The sequence below is a fragment of the Hesperophylax consimilis genome, chromosome 13 (assembly GCF_061612785.1).
Source record: "Hesperophylax consimilis isolate HC1 chromosome 13, BYU_Hcon_1.0, whole genome shotgun sequence".
NCBI classification, from domain to species: Eukaryota; Metazoa; Arthropoda; class Insecta; order Trichoptera; family Limnephilidae; genus Hesperophylax; species Hesperophylax consimilis.
The window spans coordinates 24,374,284-24,393,594 of record NC_142848.1 but is presented as its reverse complement, the minus strand read 5'-3'; the positions used below and the strand labels follow the sequence as shown (position 1 = coordinate 24,393,594).

The window sequence follows — 19,311 nt, the reverse complement described above, 5'->3', positions numbered from 1 at the left end:
ACCGGTCGCTAATTTTATAAAAAAATTTATACGTAACAAATGTACATTGTGAATAATAAAAACTCATTAAAAACAAAAAATAATAATAGTCATGTTGTTAAGCTTCTCAGCTAATCACAACTTGTTTAAAAGCTGAAACACACCAAGAATCGGAATTTAACGTGGACCGTTCAAAAGTAAACATCAAAAAGGCGCCGATCGAGCATTTGATAGTTGTCAAAAGTGACAAAAGTTTGAAACACTTTTATCTAATCCCGCTCCCTCCCTCATGGGTTGGAAAGAAATCGACATAAACCGTGTGTATTAAGAATGCAGGCAATGGAAGTATGCAACACCGCTGCCTTGCCGTAACAACTCTTGTTTGGGCGCCAATACAAATATATGGAACGGAGCGTTCTCAGTATCATGCTTTCTTACTGCTAGATACCTTACCGACCCGTGAGGGTGCCTACTTAGAATCGTTTTGCTGATACACTGCTTGAAATAGCTTTAACAATGTTTAGTAAACAGATCTGAACAGCTAAGTGCTTCCAACCTTTTATGCTCCCTCACATTCTTCAGCCTAACAACACTGCTATTAAATTTTACTGTTTCATCATTATATCTATCTTTTGTTTGAAATAAATATCCCCTCTTCTCCCATCTTGTGTTCAAAATCTTGTCGATTTATGATTTCTTTTGCACCCTATTCTCCTCATTTTGTTACTTTTGAAAGAAATTTTTTCAAGGCGTAATTGATTTTTTAGGACTGGTGAAAAGACAATATTTTCTTACTCCGTGGAGTGAATTAAAAATATGTTTCTTACCTGAAGAGAAATATACTGCTGAATAAGTGGGTAACGGCATTCACATCAGTAATGTCGAGAAGCAATTTATTCTTGGAGCACATTCTCATTGCACAAGCTTCTATCTTGCAACATAGCTTCACCTATGTATTTAAAAAAATCAACAATATTCATTTGTTTTCAAAGTTACTCGTTAAGCCCAGTCAATATATTCTTAAGTAGGTACTTACCTTATTATAGCGTTTTCCTATTGTTATCATATTAGCATTTGCAACACAGAGTAATGCAAAATTGGTATTTGACTTTAAGGCGCAATTTAACGACCAAACTGCTGCTAAATATGCACAATAAAAGTTATCGATGGTCTGCAAAATAGATATAAAAAAAGCATTAATTATTACAGTCTTTCAAATAAGAGTACATAAATAATCAACCTGCAAAATAGATATAAAGAAAGCATTAATTATTACAGTCTGACAAATAAGAGTACATAAATAATCAACCTGCAAAATAGATATAAAGAAAGCATTAATTATTACAGTCTGACGAATAAGAGTACATAAATACTCAACCTGCAAAATAGATATAAAGAAAGCATTAATTATTACAGTCTGACAAATAAGAGTACATAAATAATCAACCTGCAAAATAGATATAAAGAAAGCATTAATTATTACAGTCTGACAAATAAGAGTACATAAATAATCAACCTGCAAAATATATATAAATAAAGCATCATTTTTTTCCCGCTTTTTTGTGCCAATCGGAATCACCTACGTATTATCATTATATTTCTTACTCTAATTATGTATATTATTTCAAATATGGAATGTATTGCATTGCACTACCCCACACATTCTGGAATAAATTCTTTTTATTTATTATTATTATTACAGTCTGACAAATAAGAGTACCTACATAATAATCAACCTGCAAAATAGATATAAATAAAGTATTAATTATTACCTACAGTCTGACAAATAAGAGAACATAAATAATCAACCTGTAAAAAACGATAGAATCCTATTTTCAAATGACTTTTAAAACTAAAAAAAAAATATTTTTAAAAAGCAAGAAATTCTTCAATGGGATGATCGAGACTACAGTTATTAGTTGGTTTCATTCATGCATTCGATATATGGATGAAAGCTATATGGAACTGACAGGATTTGGAAGTTTCCGTTGTTTTCCGGTCGAAAGCAGCTCTTAAAACAGCGGTTGTTTGAACATCCAACCACTATAAACTATTAGGCAATTGAAATGGACACCTCCGCCAGTGACATCGACTGTAAAATGCCGGTTTCCTCTCGGGGGGGTACCTTGGGGAAGGATTTGCAATAAAACACAACTTCATGAAAGTCCTCGGACAACTGATTGATTGGGCCAGTTATTTGCGTATTTATTGGGTTAAAATTCAACAGTTTCTACACCTGTTAACGTGGAGCAATTATTCTTATATCTAAACAGTAATATTATAAACAAATGCGAAATAGCACCAAGAATTAATTACTAAGGTCCCACGGTTTTGTCGTACGAGTAATTCATCCTTGAAATGGCAATATGGTACGTGTACGGTGATTTAAAATCTTATCAAGATGACTCATCGTGCGAGAGCAGATAAACAATTATTTTGGTTTTATAACATTTTAGGTAATCCATCTGCTGTCCGGTACAGCAATATTACGAGGACTATTATAATAATATAGGCACGCGATAGCGGTGAGATGCACCGCGGTCGGGTTCATAAGTTGGTTCGCGTCGAAAGGCTCGCCCTTCCGATCGGAGCACTCAAATTATTTTTAATTATTATTTTCACTTATTTTTAATTATTATTATCACTTATTTTTAATTATTATTATCACTTATTTAAAAAAAATTGTTAATCTGTGTTTTTAAACACACAATGAAATAAAAATAATAATAAAGATAATGAAAATAATTCAATTTTTCAAAAAAAATACATACACAAAATCTGCTAGGCTGCTGGTCAGCAGATAAAAAAATTCTTCAATGGGATGATCTAGACCAGGGGTCTCCAAACTTTTCAGCCGGAGGGCCACATTCACTACTCCAGTGTGTTCGGAGGGCCAAAACCGTTTTAATTTGTAAACACCCATATTTTCGTCCTAGGGGGGGGGATAGACAATGGAATTTTCAGGGATGAAAATATAGCTTTAGATAACGTAGCTTTGAAGATAATTTTTTTGATACTCGTTTCTCAGTGTTATGTGTATATGTCAGTGGTCATAAAATGGATGACACTGGCGGGCCAGATAAGGCCCACGGGCCGTAGTTTGGAGACCCCTGATCTAGACTACTTATTAGTTGGTTTCATTTGTGTTCTGGATGACATAAAATTCAAAATTTTTACAAACTTTAAATCCAGCTGCCTGCGAATGCTCCAGGTCGCCGGTTGGCAAAAAGTTTTTTTCTCATCTACTAATCGACCCCTATCACAAGAAACCATTTCCGTTCATATACCTTATGACTTAATTTTTATGAAAAATCTGGTTCACTATTTGTTTGACTGCGCGGAACTCTCCAAAAGGCGTACCTAATAGGCATAAATAAACCGCTCTCCAAATAGGCTTACTAAATGTCTATTCTCTCTACAAAGTAGTTTCATCATGATCATAGGCTAATTTGTGTTGCCATAAAGAAAAAATATGTGCCCCCTTAATGAATTCCTACATTTTTTTTATCAAATTACATACCTAATCATTAGAATTAATTAAACCATTTAATTTTAAGCTGTACGTAATTTAGAATAACAAACCATAAAATATTTGAATAGATAATTCAATGTTTCTGAAACTTGGTCCAAAAAAGTGCTCTTAATTCCAGTAACCGTTCCCACAAAGAAGTTTGGTAAATAATCCAAAGCCACCTTCTGCTTAGCCTTCTCAATGTACAACTTTATAGTGACGGATTTTCTGAAAATATATAAACTTTATAATATTATGACAAATCGTAAGAAAAATTTGTATCATACTTGAAAATGATGTTGGAAAGTTTAGCAAAGTTTATGTCTTCGTGTAACTTGTTGCAATCATCTACAGAGCCTACATATTTATATATTTTCATATCAACTGCATAAAATAGGAAATCAGAATTTCCGATAACATGTTGGATGTCATTTATATACAAAGTAAGTAATAGGGGCCCTAAATAGGAGCCTTGAGGTATAATCAATCAATTGCTTTTATTTGAATTTGCTAGATTTTGACGCGTTTCATGTAAATATATTCTATTTAAACACTTTTAGTTTAACCCTTCCGCACTGGAGCGGGATATGCACATCCCCAAACAAGAGTTTTGTGCTACATTTAAATTGTTTTTACAATCTTTAGGTGGTTCTAGAAAAAGGCAAAAGGAATATTAAAAGAGACCAATCACTACTTGATATATGGGGGACTCCATATATCAAGTAGTGATTAGTCTATGTATTGCTCTATGATAGAGACCCCCCTTTGGGTGATATGTGATTTTTACCTCCAGGTATATAAAAATTAAATAAGTCCCTTTCTTAATCTTGCTCATTATGCCTACATAATGTATGTATTTCAAAATAAAATACTGTTTTTAAAAGCAGATGAAAGACTCTCTCAGATTTTAGAATGTAATAAAATTCTACAATTGAAAATATTAAAATTTTGAACGCAAACATAGATAAACTTTATAAAATCGCTTAACAATATTTTTCATTGTGTAAACTGTAATTACCACTTTACACAAAACTAAAAAACATGTAATTATAACATATATTATAAAATTTTTTGTCATTTTCCTTTTTTTTCATTTTATATAAAAATATTTACTAAAAAATTGCAAACCTTTGACAAATAGGATTATTTATAATTTTTTGGGAGTGTCTATGGTAAAATTTTGTAAGAAACTGAAAGCGTGGTGTTCTCTCTTTCTAACACTTTTAAAATAAATAGCACAAATTTTATGAGTTCAGGCTGGGAGAAATATCTTAAAAAAGCCCCTATGGATGTTTGATGTCTGGGAGAAATATCTCCCAAAATTGCTCTAGGGGTTAAACAAAGAAATCGAAACACAAGTTATTACTATCATTATATTATCACAAGAGTAAGTAAACTGTATCATAATATATAGTATGTTTTGTCACCTCGTGGTGGGAAAAGGGTGTTCATACAATGTCATGGCTTTGAATAGATATTTCTGCGCCTCGTCAAAGTCCCCGTACTCCAGTAGGGCCCGTCCCCTCAGAGAGGCAATTCGCCCAAAAATGAAGTTCATTTGCCAAGCGGTGAACTCTTTGTTATTTTCTGGCAAATGGAAGTTTGAACTCTGGAATCCAACAAAATTATTTATTTAAACTTCTATTTTGAATTTCAAATAAATTATTTTGAATAAAAGTTAAGATAAATTTTTATTATTGAAAAATCATGGGATATAATAATTTTGTAGGATTTGTGAAGCTGAAAGTATTTATTTAAGAAATGTTTTCCTGTCAAAAACAAATATTTGTCATTACATTTTTTCATTGACAAATAATTAGTAAGAATTAGGACGGGTTGTTTCGGAGAATTTGAACAATCCATCAAATTTCAACGTTCATTTTCGGGTTCTGTGAAAGTCCTATTAAAGTTCTGTTACTATATCATTGTAGGCTAGTTGCTCGATAGAACTGAAATAAAAACAGAACTTGAAAAAATCTTTCACAGAACTTGAAAATGAACGTTGAAATTTGATGAATTGTTCATATTCTCCGAAACAACCCGTCCTTAGTGATTCAGATTTAGATCTGTCTAAAATTTTAACAAAAATAACTATTTCATATATAGAATTATTATTTAAAATAAGGTTATTTTGTTACCTTCTTTATCGCTTGTCTGAATTGATTAGTTCCAATTTTGAAAATTATTACGCAGGGATGTTTTACATCACGCACATACAACCGAAATTAGTATGTTTGATTTGGACCATTTATAATTATTCAACAATAAGGCCTTTACTAAAATACATGATCTTATCTGAGCACACACTCCCGAATGCTATTTAAAAAAAGGTTACAAATATTTTCAAATAAAGCCACCCCGAAAAACATGAAAATTCGGAAGTTCCCCTCATAAGTCATGTCTTCTTGCCACGGAATTAATTTTAACAGGTACAATATTTTTTCCAAAAGTCATAAATTTATTGTTTATAGGAAATTTAATGCTATTATATGGGCCAACAAATTTTTGATATCTTTCATTCATTAATCTTATTGAAAAAATATATTTATTTTTTTGTTAACCGATCGTGGAATTTTTTTAGATAATATCTTTATATCATTGATGATTTAAATGTTAAAGCGCACGTAGTTGAGAATTTGATAAATATTAGAGATTAATATCTTTATGTAATTAAAGATTTTATCAGCGTACATTAATTTCTTTGTAAAACTTATATTAAAAAAATATATGGATATATTATATTTATATTTTACACATAACATTGAATCACTGAAGTAAGAATCGTGGCTCCCTTATCAGGCACAAGAGCTCCTCTTTTCTGATAAGGTATACATGACCAATTATGTACCTAAATATTATATTTTGCAAAAAAATGTATGTATTAATGTAACTATGATCTATATTAAAATAATAAAAAAAAAAAAAAAAATAGTTTTCTATGTAATTTTCATATACAGGGTTTTCCAATAAGAGGTGTTATTTTGATATTCAATCGTAAAAGATCAATGGTTTCGTTGCTTGTGTGGCACGTAGCGCCGTCTTGTTGAAAGCAAACGTTGTCCAGATCAATACCATACAATTCCGACCATAAAAAATCATTAATCATCTCTCGATAGCGCAATCCATTCACCGTAACTATTGCTCCAGCCTTATTTTTGAAAAAGTAAGGTCCAACGACTCCGCCGGACCATAAACCGCACCAAACAGTCACACCTTGAGGATAGAGATGCTTTTCAACAATAACTCTTGGGTTTTCCGAGCCCCAGATGCGACAATTTTGCTTGTTGACGAAGCCATCGAGGTGGAAATGGGCCTCATCACTCAAGATGATTTGCATTTGATTCACTCAAGTGAATTTTAATAATTTCAATGCGTTGTTGAAGCGTGTATCGTTCCATTTTTATTAATGGCGTACTTTCTACTTGTCAAATGTAAAAAAATGACAGCTTCAAAAGTAACATCTACCGAAATAGCGGGCTATTCAAAATAACACCTCTTATTGGAAAACCGTGTACTTACTTATCAATACAAATATCTTATAATTCCATGTGTTCCGTTTTTTTATGAGCTGCATCCTGAACACCAAAGAAGATTGCTCTAATGGTAGACTACCTTCGACAGAGCTTCAATGGCTGGCTACCAATCTAGCTGAAGAATAGCATTAAATAAAACTTTAAAAAATCTTACGTGGACCAATTTCTCAACTTCACACAAAACCATCATCGCTTCTTGTATATTTTGCTCGTTAATTTTTAACTCTGAATATTCTATGTACGCTTCCAAGAGTGTTTGAGTTTTGTCTGAAAGAAATTATTTTCATTATTATTTCTTTTTCATATAGTAAAATTAGACACTTAGCACTGTGTAAGTGGAAAGCAAAGGCACAATAATGCAAAAGGCAAGGCACTGTAAGCTCCTACTTACTAAACTGTCTAAACATTTTTTAATAAAGATTTAATTTTATTTTAGAAATAAATTCATGTTGTCAGGTAAAACACAAAACGGAATTATTATCCTAAACATAGACAATCAAAATCTTGAAGAAGTACAAGAAATTAAATTCCTGCGAATCATTATCCATACCTAATTCAAACTTAACACTGACAAAAAAATGTTAACTAAAAAACATTGCAAAAAAAGTTTAATTAAATTAAGTTAGGATAAGAGGAAAATTAAACACTAAAACAAGGAAATTGGTCTTCAACACACTGTAGCATCCCACCCGACAAGTGTCATTTTTTTTAGCAATAAAACGCAAGTTAAAAGAATGAAAATAATTCAGAACAGAAGTATGAGGTCTATATAGTTATAGTAGGAGATTTTCAAACATTGTTGGGTTATTCGTAACCTGGGAATGTTTGTCTTTCTTTTTAAAAAAAAAAAAAAAAAAAAAAAAAAAAAAATATATATATATATATATATATATATATATTGTGCTTTTGCAGATATACTAGGATAAAAACAATGCAAAGCCAACTCAACATTCTAAGTGTGTGGCAATGTTTGGTCTATAATACCGTAGTATTTATATACAAGTTAATAAATAAAATGTTACCAGATTATATGTTAAAAGGTGTTAGTATTAATAGTAGGTACCGTCCATGGCTATCTTACGAGAAGCTGCACCGATTTAAGGCTTCCTAAGATAAATTTATTGGCCACACACAAAACAATATTTATTACAAAAGGTTTCAAAATGTTCAATGAACTCCCTTTAAATATTAAGGAAGCCAAAAGGTCTTGCAGTTTTTCGTGGGTTATGTCTTAATCTTGTGAAGTCCAAATATTAGTGCGTAGGTGATGGAATATTTTTATAATAGTTTTAGAATAGATGTACACTAGATATAAAATGTTAAATTTTATAACTAAACAAAATATACTTAAAAAACAATTATTCTAAGACAGATAACTTAACCAGTTTTTTAGAATTTATACATTAAGGACGGGTTGTTTCAGAGAATTTGAACAATTCATCAAATTTCAACGTTCATTTTCAAGCTCTGTAAAAGATTTTTTCAAGTTCTGTTTTTATTTCAGTTTTGTCAACCAACTAGCCTACAATGATATAGTAACAGAACTTGAATAGGACTTTCACAGAACCCGAAAATGATCGTTGAAATTTGATGAATTATTCAAATTCTCCGAAACAACCCGTCCTAAGTCAACTAGTTTCTTCAGGACAGTAATTATATCAAACTCATCAGTTTCTCACTTATATCAGTTTACAATAATACTGCCCTGGAGGGGTTAGGTTATATGTAACCGAAACTAGTTGACATATAAATTTTAATAAAGTGGTTAAAAAGAAAGTACATAACTTTTCATTTAAGTATAATGTCAAGCCACAAAGTGACAGCTTTTTTCGATAAGTCAATGTATTTCTTCTTTCTGCCTCGCTTCTTATCGACTTTGTGTCTGTATATTTCATTATATCATTGGCAAAGATATTTAATAATAATATTATTAAATATCTTATTATTACATATTATGTACTCTCAAAAGGAGTAAATTTTATTACTTTTCAGTATTATTTTTTTTGACACAATATTCTTACCAACTAGACGACAGTGGCCAATGATGTGTGTGTACATGGCGGCCAATATTATTTCACATTCACACTTCAAAAAGCTACCCATATTTAAATATGCTTACCAGCAAGACGACAGTGGCCGATGATTTGTGTGTACATGGCAGCCAATATTATTTCACATTCACACTTCAAGAAGCGATCCATATTTAAATATTCTCACCAGCAAGACGACAGTGGCCAATGATTTGTGTGTACATGGCGGCCAATTTCATATTTCAATTTACGTTCACACTTCAAGAAGCTACCCATATTTAAATATTCTTACCAGCAAGACGACAGTGGCCGATGATTTGTGTGTACATGGCAGCCAATATTATTTCACATTCACACTTCAAGAAGCGATCCATATTTAAATATTCTCACCAGCAAGACGACAGTGGCCAATGATTTGTGTGTACATGGCGGCCAATATCATTTTACATTCACACTTCAAGAAGCTACCCATATTTAAATATTCTTACCAGCAAGACGACAGTGGCCAATGATTTGTGTGTACATGGCGGCCAATATCATTTCACATTCACACTTCGAGAAGCTACCCATATTTAAAATGCTTCCGTCAGAATACCGTTGACCTTAAAAATAGGACAGTAAAATTTTTCTAAAATTATTTTTAAAGTGGATTTGTGAAAACATATAATATTAATTATTCAAGAAAGTCGCAGGGTCAGTTGTTCGACCAACCGTTACAAATTACGAACAATGCCATTATGAAAATTTGATATATGAAAAGTCCCTGAAAACTGCTGATTTTCTGCCTGTCAGCGTTTGATTAAATTATGATGACTGTTATGCTAGACGACTGAATCAACAGTTGATCAAACAACCTAGCCCAAAATTTGACAATCCGCAGTCGGCCCGAGAATCAACGGTTATAGGGGACTATTTAAATATTAAAAAATTCAATTGCACTAATTGACAATTTGCAAAGATTTCAAATGTGACAGTCAGTCAAACAACAATATAACAAGTATTCTTTAATTCCATTTGCACTAATATATTACCTTAAGCCCTTCGGAGAGGTTCTATATCAATTGTCAATGCTTATGATAATTGAAAGTTTACAAAAGCGATTGACAATTGCAAACTCCAATTGATGGATATTTTGACTAAGCGCATCGACGTAGCGGTGTGATCGTTTCGCCATGCGATTGACAATCGTTTGCTCAGTTGCTCTCCAGGCAGTAAACAACCTAAATCTGTCGAGTCTTTTGCAAATCAGTTTCAATGTAGAACGAGATTTTGTTTTACTTATAATTGCACTATATCGCGATTGTCCAGAGTTATGGAAAGTGAAATCAAAAGTTACCTTCTGTTTTTGCAGGCGTCCACAAAGCAACTGGGGCGAAAATATTGACGGGTCAATTGAAGTACTGTCAACCCTTAGTCATAAGTCACTAGGTAAAATGCTTAAATGTAAGTCACTAGTTATTATTATAAATCTTAGTTGTAAGCCAGTTGTAAATATATATATTTGGACAGCACCCTACAGATGATTTTTCATAAATCCTTTATTAATTGCACTTAAATTCAAATTATTGCCAATCGCATAAACAAATTGACATTTCAATGTGGTGGCGACCTATCGAGTAATTCTTTGATTCACTGACTCTTTTAATGTTGCTTAAACTTTCAACACTTCAATGTCGCTACCTGCTATTATTAACTGTTACATACTTACTTATAATAGAGAGTCTTCTAGATTCCCTTCGCGGTCCATCAGAAGTTCTCTAAAAAAAAATTTTTTTTTTGATTATCAATACATATTTGTAAAACTTTGAAGACATAAACCCAAAGATATTAGAGTTCTTCTAATATCTTTGCATAAACCTATAAAATTGTACTGTGGGCATGTCTTGTAAACTCAAATTTCCCTTACTTCTTGTGAAATTGATCTAAATATTTCAAGTATTAAAATTCTTTCGATTTAATGATTTTTTTTGTTGCGTTTCTGCAGCGACTTTCCCAAGCATCATCTCTAAAGTAGTTCCAATACAAATCAAAGTGTTAATAGGACAGGTTTTTTCAAAGTTAATCAAATTTCAATGTCTATTTTCACGTTCTATGAAGGTTCTATTCAAGATCTGTTATTTTTTCAGTTTTGTGAAACAACTGGCTAATAATTATATAACAGAACTTGAATAGAAATTTCACAGAAATTGAATAGAACTTTCACAGAACTTGAAAATCAACTCTTAAAATTGATGAATTGTTCAAATTCTGTGAAACAACCAGTCCTTAGTAAACTTTAAAAATCATTATTAAAAATGAAAAAAAATATTCTTCCGTAATCTATGAGTAGGTGCTTTCAAGGGCCTACTATCATGAAAATATTTTTGTTTTAACTCAACAATTTGGCATTTAAACAGTCAATTCTGTTGTCCTAAGAGTCAAAAGGTTTTATGTAATTTGGCGATATCAGTTTTCTTGATAGAGTTTTTTTTTTTTTTATCATTTAGAAATTTTTCAATTAAACCCAAAATCTCTCAAAAAATTATTTATAGTGAAATGGGATAAATGCTGCCATAGGTGAATCTTACTTGAGTCGATGGAAAATCCTCAGTATAAGTGGGTTTCTTAAAATATTTGAAATTGAACCCGCCATCTCTTAAGAACGACGTAAACTCTTCCGATATGTCATCTGAAGATTGTGTAACCTGCAAAAAACAATAATTCATAATTAAGTCGATTAATTTTGGTGTCGCACTAACAAAATAAAATAATTTTTATGAAAGAAAATAAAAATTCTTGTCAAAAACAGTAATTATTATTTTGAAAATCTAAAATTTCATCTTAAAGCAATATATCCCTTGGATGCGGAGATTTAAAAAAAAAATAACAACGATTAATCGTTTATTGGCACTCACCGGGTTAATAATCATTTACTCGTAGGAGCCGGCAAGAATATTCAATAAATAAAAATACATTTTTGTTAAGGCCAACATGAAGACAATAACATACTTGACAAAGTGACATTTTAATTTTTGTATTTAAAAAAACCCAGTAGAAGTAATATCCAAAGGCAAAATTAATGTATAAGGTCGATACTGCAATTGCAGTGCTTCATGACGTGCGTGGGCACAATTTTTCAACACTGCAATTGCAGGGCTCGGGTCCTAAAGGTTAAGTCAGATATATTTGAAAAATAAACAACGAAAAATGTTATTGGAGCAATGAGAATTTGAATATGGAACCTTTGTTCAAGGAGGTTACAAGCAAATCATTTCAAAGAGGACATGTTTGAATGTATTTGTGCACACCGATAGTATCGAAAGTTTCAAAAACTAGTTTGCTTGGAGGAACACCCGCCTGCAGTCCTCTCTTACCCTGAAAATGCCCAAAGATACTGGATGCATAGCGATGTTCATCTATTATCATATTTATTAAAAAAAAATTGAATTAGAAGTAAGCTATTTAAATTTAGACTTGCGATTTAGGAATATTTACACTTTATAATGTCCACAAATCAACAGAAGTTAGCAATCTACAATGGAGTGCTGGTACCTACCCTGATGTATGGAAGTGAGGCATGGAACTGGCAAAAAAAGGATGAAAGTAGATTAAATGCTGTTGAAATGAGATCTTTGAGGCGTATGTGTGGTAAAACCATGTATGATCGTGTGAGGAATGTGGAGATCCGCAAAGAGTACAAGGCTGATGTAAGCATAATGAGTAAGATCAAGAAAGGGACGCTTAGATGGTTTGGGCATGTAGAGCGAATGAGAGAAGAAAGGAGTGTAAGGAGAATATACAATGTAAATGTGAATGGTAGCAGAAGTCGGGGACGCCCGAGGAAGACATGGCACGATCAAGTGAATCAGATACTTGAGTCGGGCCATGTCAAGAGTCAGAACAATAGAAGAGTATATATGAATGTGAATGAGGCAAGGAGTGTGTGGCAAGACCGAGTTGTTTGTCGGTCCGTCCTCTCTGCCTACCCCTGTGTGGAAACGGCGTGATGGTTAGTTAGTTAGTTATAATGTCCACATTAATATATTACACATATTTTTTGAAAATATTGTTTATTGAGTTAACTGTAAGAAATATGATGTACCTGTAAGCTATACGCTTTGTACTCAATGTTTTATTTGTACAAAAAATAAAGATTTTTGAATTTGTAATGCATCCAAATGTCAAGCATTATTAAGGTAAATACATATTCATTATTTTTTATCAATCCTGTACACCACTACACACGCTAGGTCTCTTTAAAATGATTTACCCGTAAAGGTTCAGTAATTTACGTTCATTGCGGTTGTGATAAAAACAATAATAATGTTGAATTGCCTAGCAATGCAGGGGTAAGGAAAGGAAAGGGCTGGGAAATGTCAGAGAATTACCTTGGTCTGCTTCTCAGTGCCTCTCTTCTATTATAATACAATGATAACACAGGTTAACTGCGGCGGGAGTTCACGATATACAAGATCGCATTGCGGGTTTTTCCAACTAGGCGGCCAGGGGGGTATTACTCCGATCGAAAATTGGAACCGAAATATTGTGAGGTCATACGATTGCCTAACTATATCCACCAATGAAAGTCTATGGAAAAAAATTTCAGAGTTTTTCATTGGTGTATACATAGTATAATAAATAGACTACGAATGAGAATTGTAATGTCTATATATTGGCATATCTATGCTTTTTTTAGGACCAATTTGTTTCATACAAAAAGCCCGCAGATATCGATCTAGTGCGTGGTTTATTTATGTAGGCGGCGTTCAACGTTCAACAGCAGAGCGAGGGTTTTGAACGAACATTCAAACACTTGCGTGTCATTCAACAAATACAAGAACACTGAAGATTGTCTATGATTGTAGGGGTTTAGGGAATTGAAATTGAAGGAAATAGGAATGCATATTTTTAGGCAATTCAACTACAGTTATTCAAACCGATTAATTTATATTTAGGTACCACACTGGCGCAACTACTGTATACATATAAGTGTGTATTATTATACATATTATTTTCACTTACATCTTTCTTTACTCCCAATAGTTTATTGAAGCTTCCCCCTCCACATGCTTGACACTTTCGAATATTCTTTTCGAGGTAATTTATTGCACGGTTGTGAAAATCTTTCTAAAGAATCAGTAAGAGGTTAACACACATTACTTCTTAATCAGCCGTACACAATCCACTGCGGAAGTCCTTCTAGTAAGGGGTTAACACACATATTATTTCTTAATCAGCTGTACACAATCCACTGTGGAAGTCCTTCTAGTAAGGGGTTAACACACATATTATTTCTTAATCAGCTGTACACAATCCACTGTGGAAGTCCTTCTAGTAAGAGGTTAACACACATATTATTTCTTAATCAGCCGTACACAATCCACTGTGGAAGTCCTTCTAGTAAGAGGTTAACACACATATTATTTCTTAATCAGCCGTACACAATCCACTGTGGAAGTCCTTCTAGTAAGAGGTTAACACACATATTATTTCTTAATCAGCCGTACACAATCCACTGTGGAAGTCCTTCTAGTAAGAGGTTAACACACATATTATTTCTTAATCAGCCGTACACAATCCACTGTGGAAGTCCTTCTAGTAAGAGGTTAACACACATATTATTTCTTAATCAGCCGTACACAATCCACTGTGGAAGTCCTTCTAGTAAGAGGTTAACACACATATTATTTCTTAATCAGCCGTACACAATCCACTGTGGAAGTCCTTCTAGTAAGAGGTTAACACACATATTATTTCTTAATCAGCCGTACACAATCCACTGTGGAAGTCCTTCTAGTAAGAGGTTAACACACATATTATTTCTTAATCAGCCGTACACAATCCACTGTGGAAGTCCTTCTAGTAAGAGGTTAACACACATATTATTTCTTAATCAGCCGTACACAATCCACTGTGGAAGTCCTTCTAGTAAGGGGTTAACCCACATATTATTTCTTAACTAGCCGTACACAATCCACTGTGGAAGTCCTTCTAGTAAGAGGTTAACCCACATATTATTTCTTAACTAGCCGTACACAATCCACTGTGGAAGTCCTTCTAGTAAGAGGTTAACACACATATTATTTCTTAATCAGCCGTACACAATCCACTGCGGAAGTCCTTCTAGTAAGGGGTTAACCCACATATTATTTCTTAACTAGCCGTACACAATCCACTGTGGAAGTCCTTCTAGTAAGAGGTTAACACACATATTATTTCTTAATCAGCCGTACACAATCCACTGTGGAAGTCCTTCTAGTAAGAGGTTAACACACATATTATTTCTTAATCAGCCGTACACAATCCACTGTGGAAGTCCTTCTAGTAAGAGGTTAACACACATATTATTTCTTAATCAGCCGTACACAATCCACTGTGGAAGTCCTTCTAGTAAGAGGTTAACACACATATTATTTCTTAATCAGCCGTACACAATCCACTGTGGAAGTCCTTCTAGTAAGAGGTTAACACACATATTATTTCTTAATCAGCCGTACACAATCCACTGTGGAAGTCCTTCTAGTAAGAGGTTAACACACATATTATTTCTTAATCAGCCGTACACAATCCACTGCGGAAGTCCTTCTAGTAAGGGGTTAACCCACATATTATTTCTTAACTAGCCGTACACAATCCACTGTGGAAGTCCTTCTAGTAAGAGGTTAACACACATATTATTTCTTAATCAGCCGTACACAATCCACTGTGGAAGTCCTTCTAGTAAGAGGTTAACACACATATTATTTCTTAATCAGCCGTACACAATCCACTGTGGAAGTCCTTCTAGTAAGAGGTTAACACACATATTATTTCTTAATCAGCCGTACACAATCCACTGTGGAAGTCCTTCTAGTAAGAGGTTAACACACATATTATTTCTTAATCAGCCGTACACAATCCACTGTGGAAGTCCTTCTAGTAAGAGGTTAACACACATATTATTTCTTAATCAGCCGTACACAATCCACTGTGGAAGTCCTTCTAGTAAGAGGTTAACACACATATTATTTCTTAATCAGCCGTACACAATCCACTGTGGAAGTCCTTCTAGTAAGAGGTTAACACACATATTATTTCTTAATCAGCCGTACACAATCCACTGTGGAAGTCCTTCTAGTAAGAGGTTAACACACATATTATTTCTTAATCAGCCGTACACAATCCACTGTGGAAGTCCTTCTAGTAAGAGGTTAACACACATATTATTTCTTAATCAGCCGTACACAATCCACTGTGGAAGTCCTTCTAGTAAGAGGTTAACACACATATTATTTCTTAATTAGCCGTACATAATCCACTGTGAAAGTCCTTCTGGTAAGAGGTTAACACACATATTATTTCTTAATCAGCCGTACATAATCCACTGTGAAAGTCCTTCTAGTAAGAGGTTAACACACATATTATTTCTTAATCAGCCGTACACAATCCACTGTGGAAGTCCTTCTAGTAAGAGGTTAACACACATATTATTTCTTAATCAGCCGTACACAATCCACTGTGGAAGTCCTTCTAGTAAGAGGTTAACACACATATTATTTCTTAATCAGCCGTACACAATCCACTGTGGAAGTCCTTCTAGTAAGAGGTTAACACACATATTATTTCTTAATCAGCCGTACACAATCCACTGTGGAAGTCCTTCTAGTAAGAGGTTAACACACATATTATTTCTTAATCAGCCGTACACAATCCACTGTGGAAGTCCTTCTAGTAAGAGGTTAACACACATATTATTTCTTAATCAGCCGTACACAATCCACTGTGGAAGTCCTTCTAGTAAGAGGTTAACACACATATTATTTCTTAATCAGCCGTACACAATCCACTGTGGAAGTCCTTCTAGTAAGAGGTTAACACACATATTATTTCTTAATCAGCCGTACACAATCCACTGTGGAAGTCCTTCTAGTAAGAGGTTAACACACATATTATTTCTTAATTAGCCGTACATAATCCACTGTGAAAGTCCTTCTGGTAAGAGGTTAACACACATATTATTTCTTAATCAGCCGTACATAATCCACTGTGAAAGTCCTTCTAGTAAGGGGTTAACACACATATTATTTCATTAGCCATACACAATCCATTGTTGAAGTCCTTCTAGTTCGTGTGACAAAATTTGTCATATTCTAGTATAGTGTGTATGAAAAATATTACAAGCAAATAAAAAAAGTCACTAGTCTCAACTATAAATCCGAAAGTCTGCCAGCTGTTGCCGTTACACGCAGAATAAATCATATATTAGATAGAAGTACTTCAGTCAAATATCTAATGAAACATCTTTAATTGCTTTACAAACCTTCTGATTTTCTGTTAGTAAATCATACGCATATGTAAAGAACTTTGTATTGCAAAAGCGCATGTATCCGCACCAGGAATAGTAAGGCAGATCTTCATTATCATCTGGAAAAATGATTGCCAAATTTAAAAAATAATAATATTGAATCACGTCAATTTGATGGACTCCGTGGTTGAATGGTTGTTATCCTAATATATGATAATCAGGTACTACCCCACTATATCTCCTTCCCTTCCCCACTACCTTCAGCCTCACAACATACCCCAATTAAGGGCGCCATAGTCTCACTGGCTCTAGACGGTTGGGAGCAGTTGGAATTCTTTTGCGGTATTCACATAAAAATAGATAAATTAAATTATCGTCAATTATCATTCTGGTGATAGACCACCATTCGAAATCAAAAAGTTGCTTGAAATGGCTTTAGCTGTATTTGGTGACCAGATTTAAATAGCCAAGTTCTTTCCAACCCTCCTTTTCCCTAAATTCCTTCAGTTCACGACATACCTCAAATAGGGTAGGTATATGGCTCCGAGAAGTTGAAACTCTTGAACGGTAATCACAAAAAAAAAGTTACATATTTACTTCTAATACGGAGTCCGATGCAATGGCATTTTTTTTCACTGTTGACAACTGGCTCCATCAGGGGGCGAATAAATATCCCACTCTCTTCGTGGGTAAAATCTCCCCCGGCGCATTCCAGAAAGCCTATATCGAATAGCTTCGCAAAACCTGCAGAAAAATATCAAAATTTGATACGTAAAGGTGCAAACATGGAACTGCCCAACATTTCGCTTATTAGCTTTGTCCAGACAATCCACACAAAACACGTGATCCATTCCTATCTAGCAAGTAAGAATAAATAACATCAATGAAGGGAACGCCCGAATACATTTTTTGTAGTCATAATTGATTCCATATGCTTTATTTTGCCCTTTTGACTGCTTTATTATTTACTAGCTAACGGGGGTTATCCTTAGGAGATAGACTTATACCATCCTAGACTTTTCTGTAGGCCTTTTTAAGATATACAATTCCGTAGTACATTATTTTGATAAATCTCGTAAGGCTTAGCCAACGTTAGTAATGTAAGCGCCTAAAAATATTATTTTATGACTTGATTACAAAACATTGACTTTTTGCTACTTGCAAATTATGCATGTATTATATATATTAACCTTTCTGAAGATATTCTCTAAATCAAGGCTGCCCAACCTTTTTAACAGTTGGGCGAAATTGACGATTTTGAATCACTGGCGGGCCACTGAATACCTGACGGTTCCTATTTCCATGGGGGGGGGGGGGGGGGGGGTTGTTAGAGAATTTCTATAAAACATAATTCCCCACAAAAAAAATTCAAAATGAGTGCTCCCCACAAAATATTTGAAATCCATGGGGGGAGGGTTGTTAGAGAATTTCTATAAAACATAATTCCCCACAAAAAAATTCAAAATTAGTGCTCCCCACAAAATATTTGAAATCCAAGGGGGGGGGGGTTGTTACGGAACTTCGCTGAGAAAAAATTCCGCGCACCCAAAAACATCATATGTGATTCCCCACAACAATTTTTCGAATTCCATGGGGGTGGGGGGGGGGGTGGCTACAGGATTTCATTTCGGACGCAATGTTTTAAAAAGTAAGTTCAACAGGTTAGATTTTTTCGTCGCTGATTCTCGTTCTGAGTAGCCTAAATAGCGATAAGTCGCCTTCGTTGGCAACACTGGTGACCGCGCGCAAGCTGCATTGTTTGTTTTACCGCGGGCCCGCGACACTTTTTCAAAATGGCGGGTTTTTTGAAAATGGTTCACGCGGGCCACTTATAATTCGTTCCCCAGGCCCGGGGCCACCTTGTGGCCCGCGGGCCTGGGGTTGGGCAGCCTTGCTCTAAATGATAGTGAAAACGTTTTCAAAATCCGTTGCATAGAAGAATTAAGCGCACAAATATAGAAAGCACAGATATTTGCTAGTTGCGTTGTTTGGAGT

At 34.0% G+C, this 19,311-nt stretch overlaps 1 protein-coding gene across 1 annotated transcript in view; it reads right to left on the bottom strand.

Annotated features, from left to right (window-relative positions):
• LOC149418644 (adenylate cyclase type 10-like) overlaps positions 1-19,311 on the bottom strand; it is a 63,691-nt gene that overhangs the window by 12,233 nt on the left and 32,147 nt on the right. Inside the window, exons 19-27 of the mRNA XM_089639138.1 lie at positions 17,332-17,435; positions 11,621-11,737; positions 10,762-10,810; positions 9,542-9,655; positions 7,178-7,290; positions 4,918-5,099; positions 3,562-3,718; positions 1,016-1,150; positions 807-928 (exon numbers count right to left, since the gene is read on the bottom strand). Coding sequence (XP_089495264.1) covers positions 807-928; positions 1,016-1,150; positions 3,562-3,718; positions 4,918-5,099; positions 7,178-7,290; positions 9,542-9,655; positions 10,762-10,810; positions 11,621-11,737; positions 17,332-17,435 — 1,093 coding nt within the window. The remainder of the gene's footprint in view (positions 1-806; positions 929-1,015; positions 1,151-3,561; positions 3,719-4,917; positions 5,100-7,177; positions 7,291-9,541; positions 9,656-10,761; positions 10,811-11,620; positions 11,738-17,331; positions 17,436-19,311) is intronic.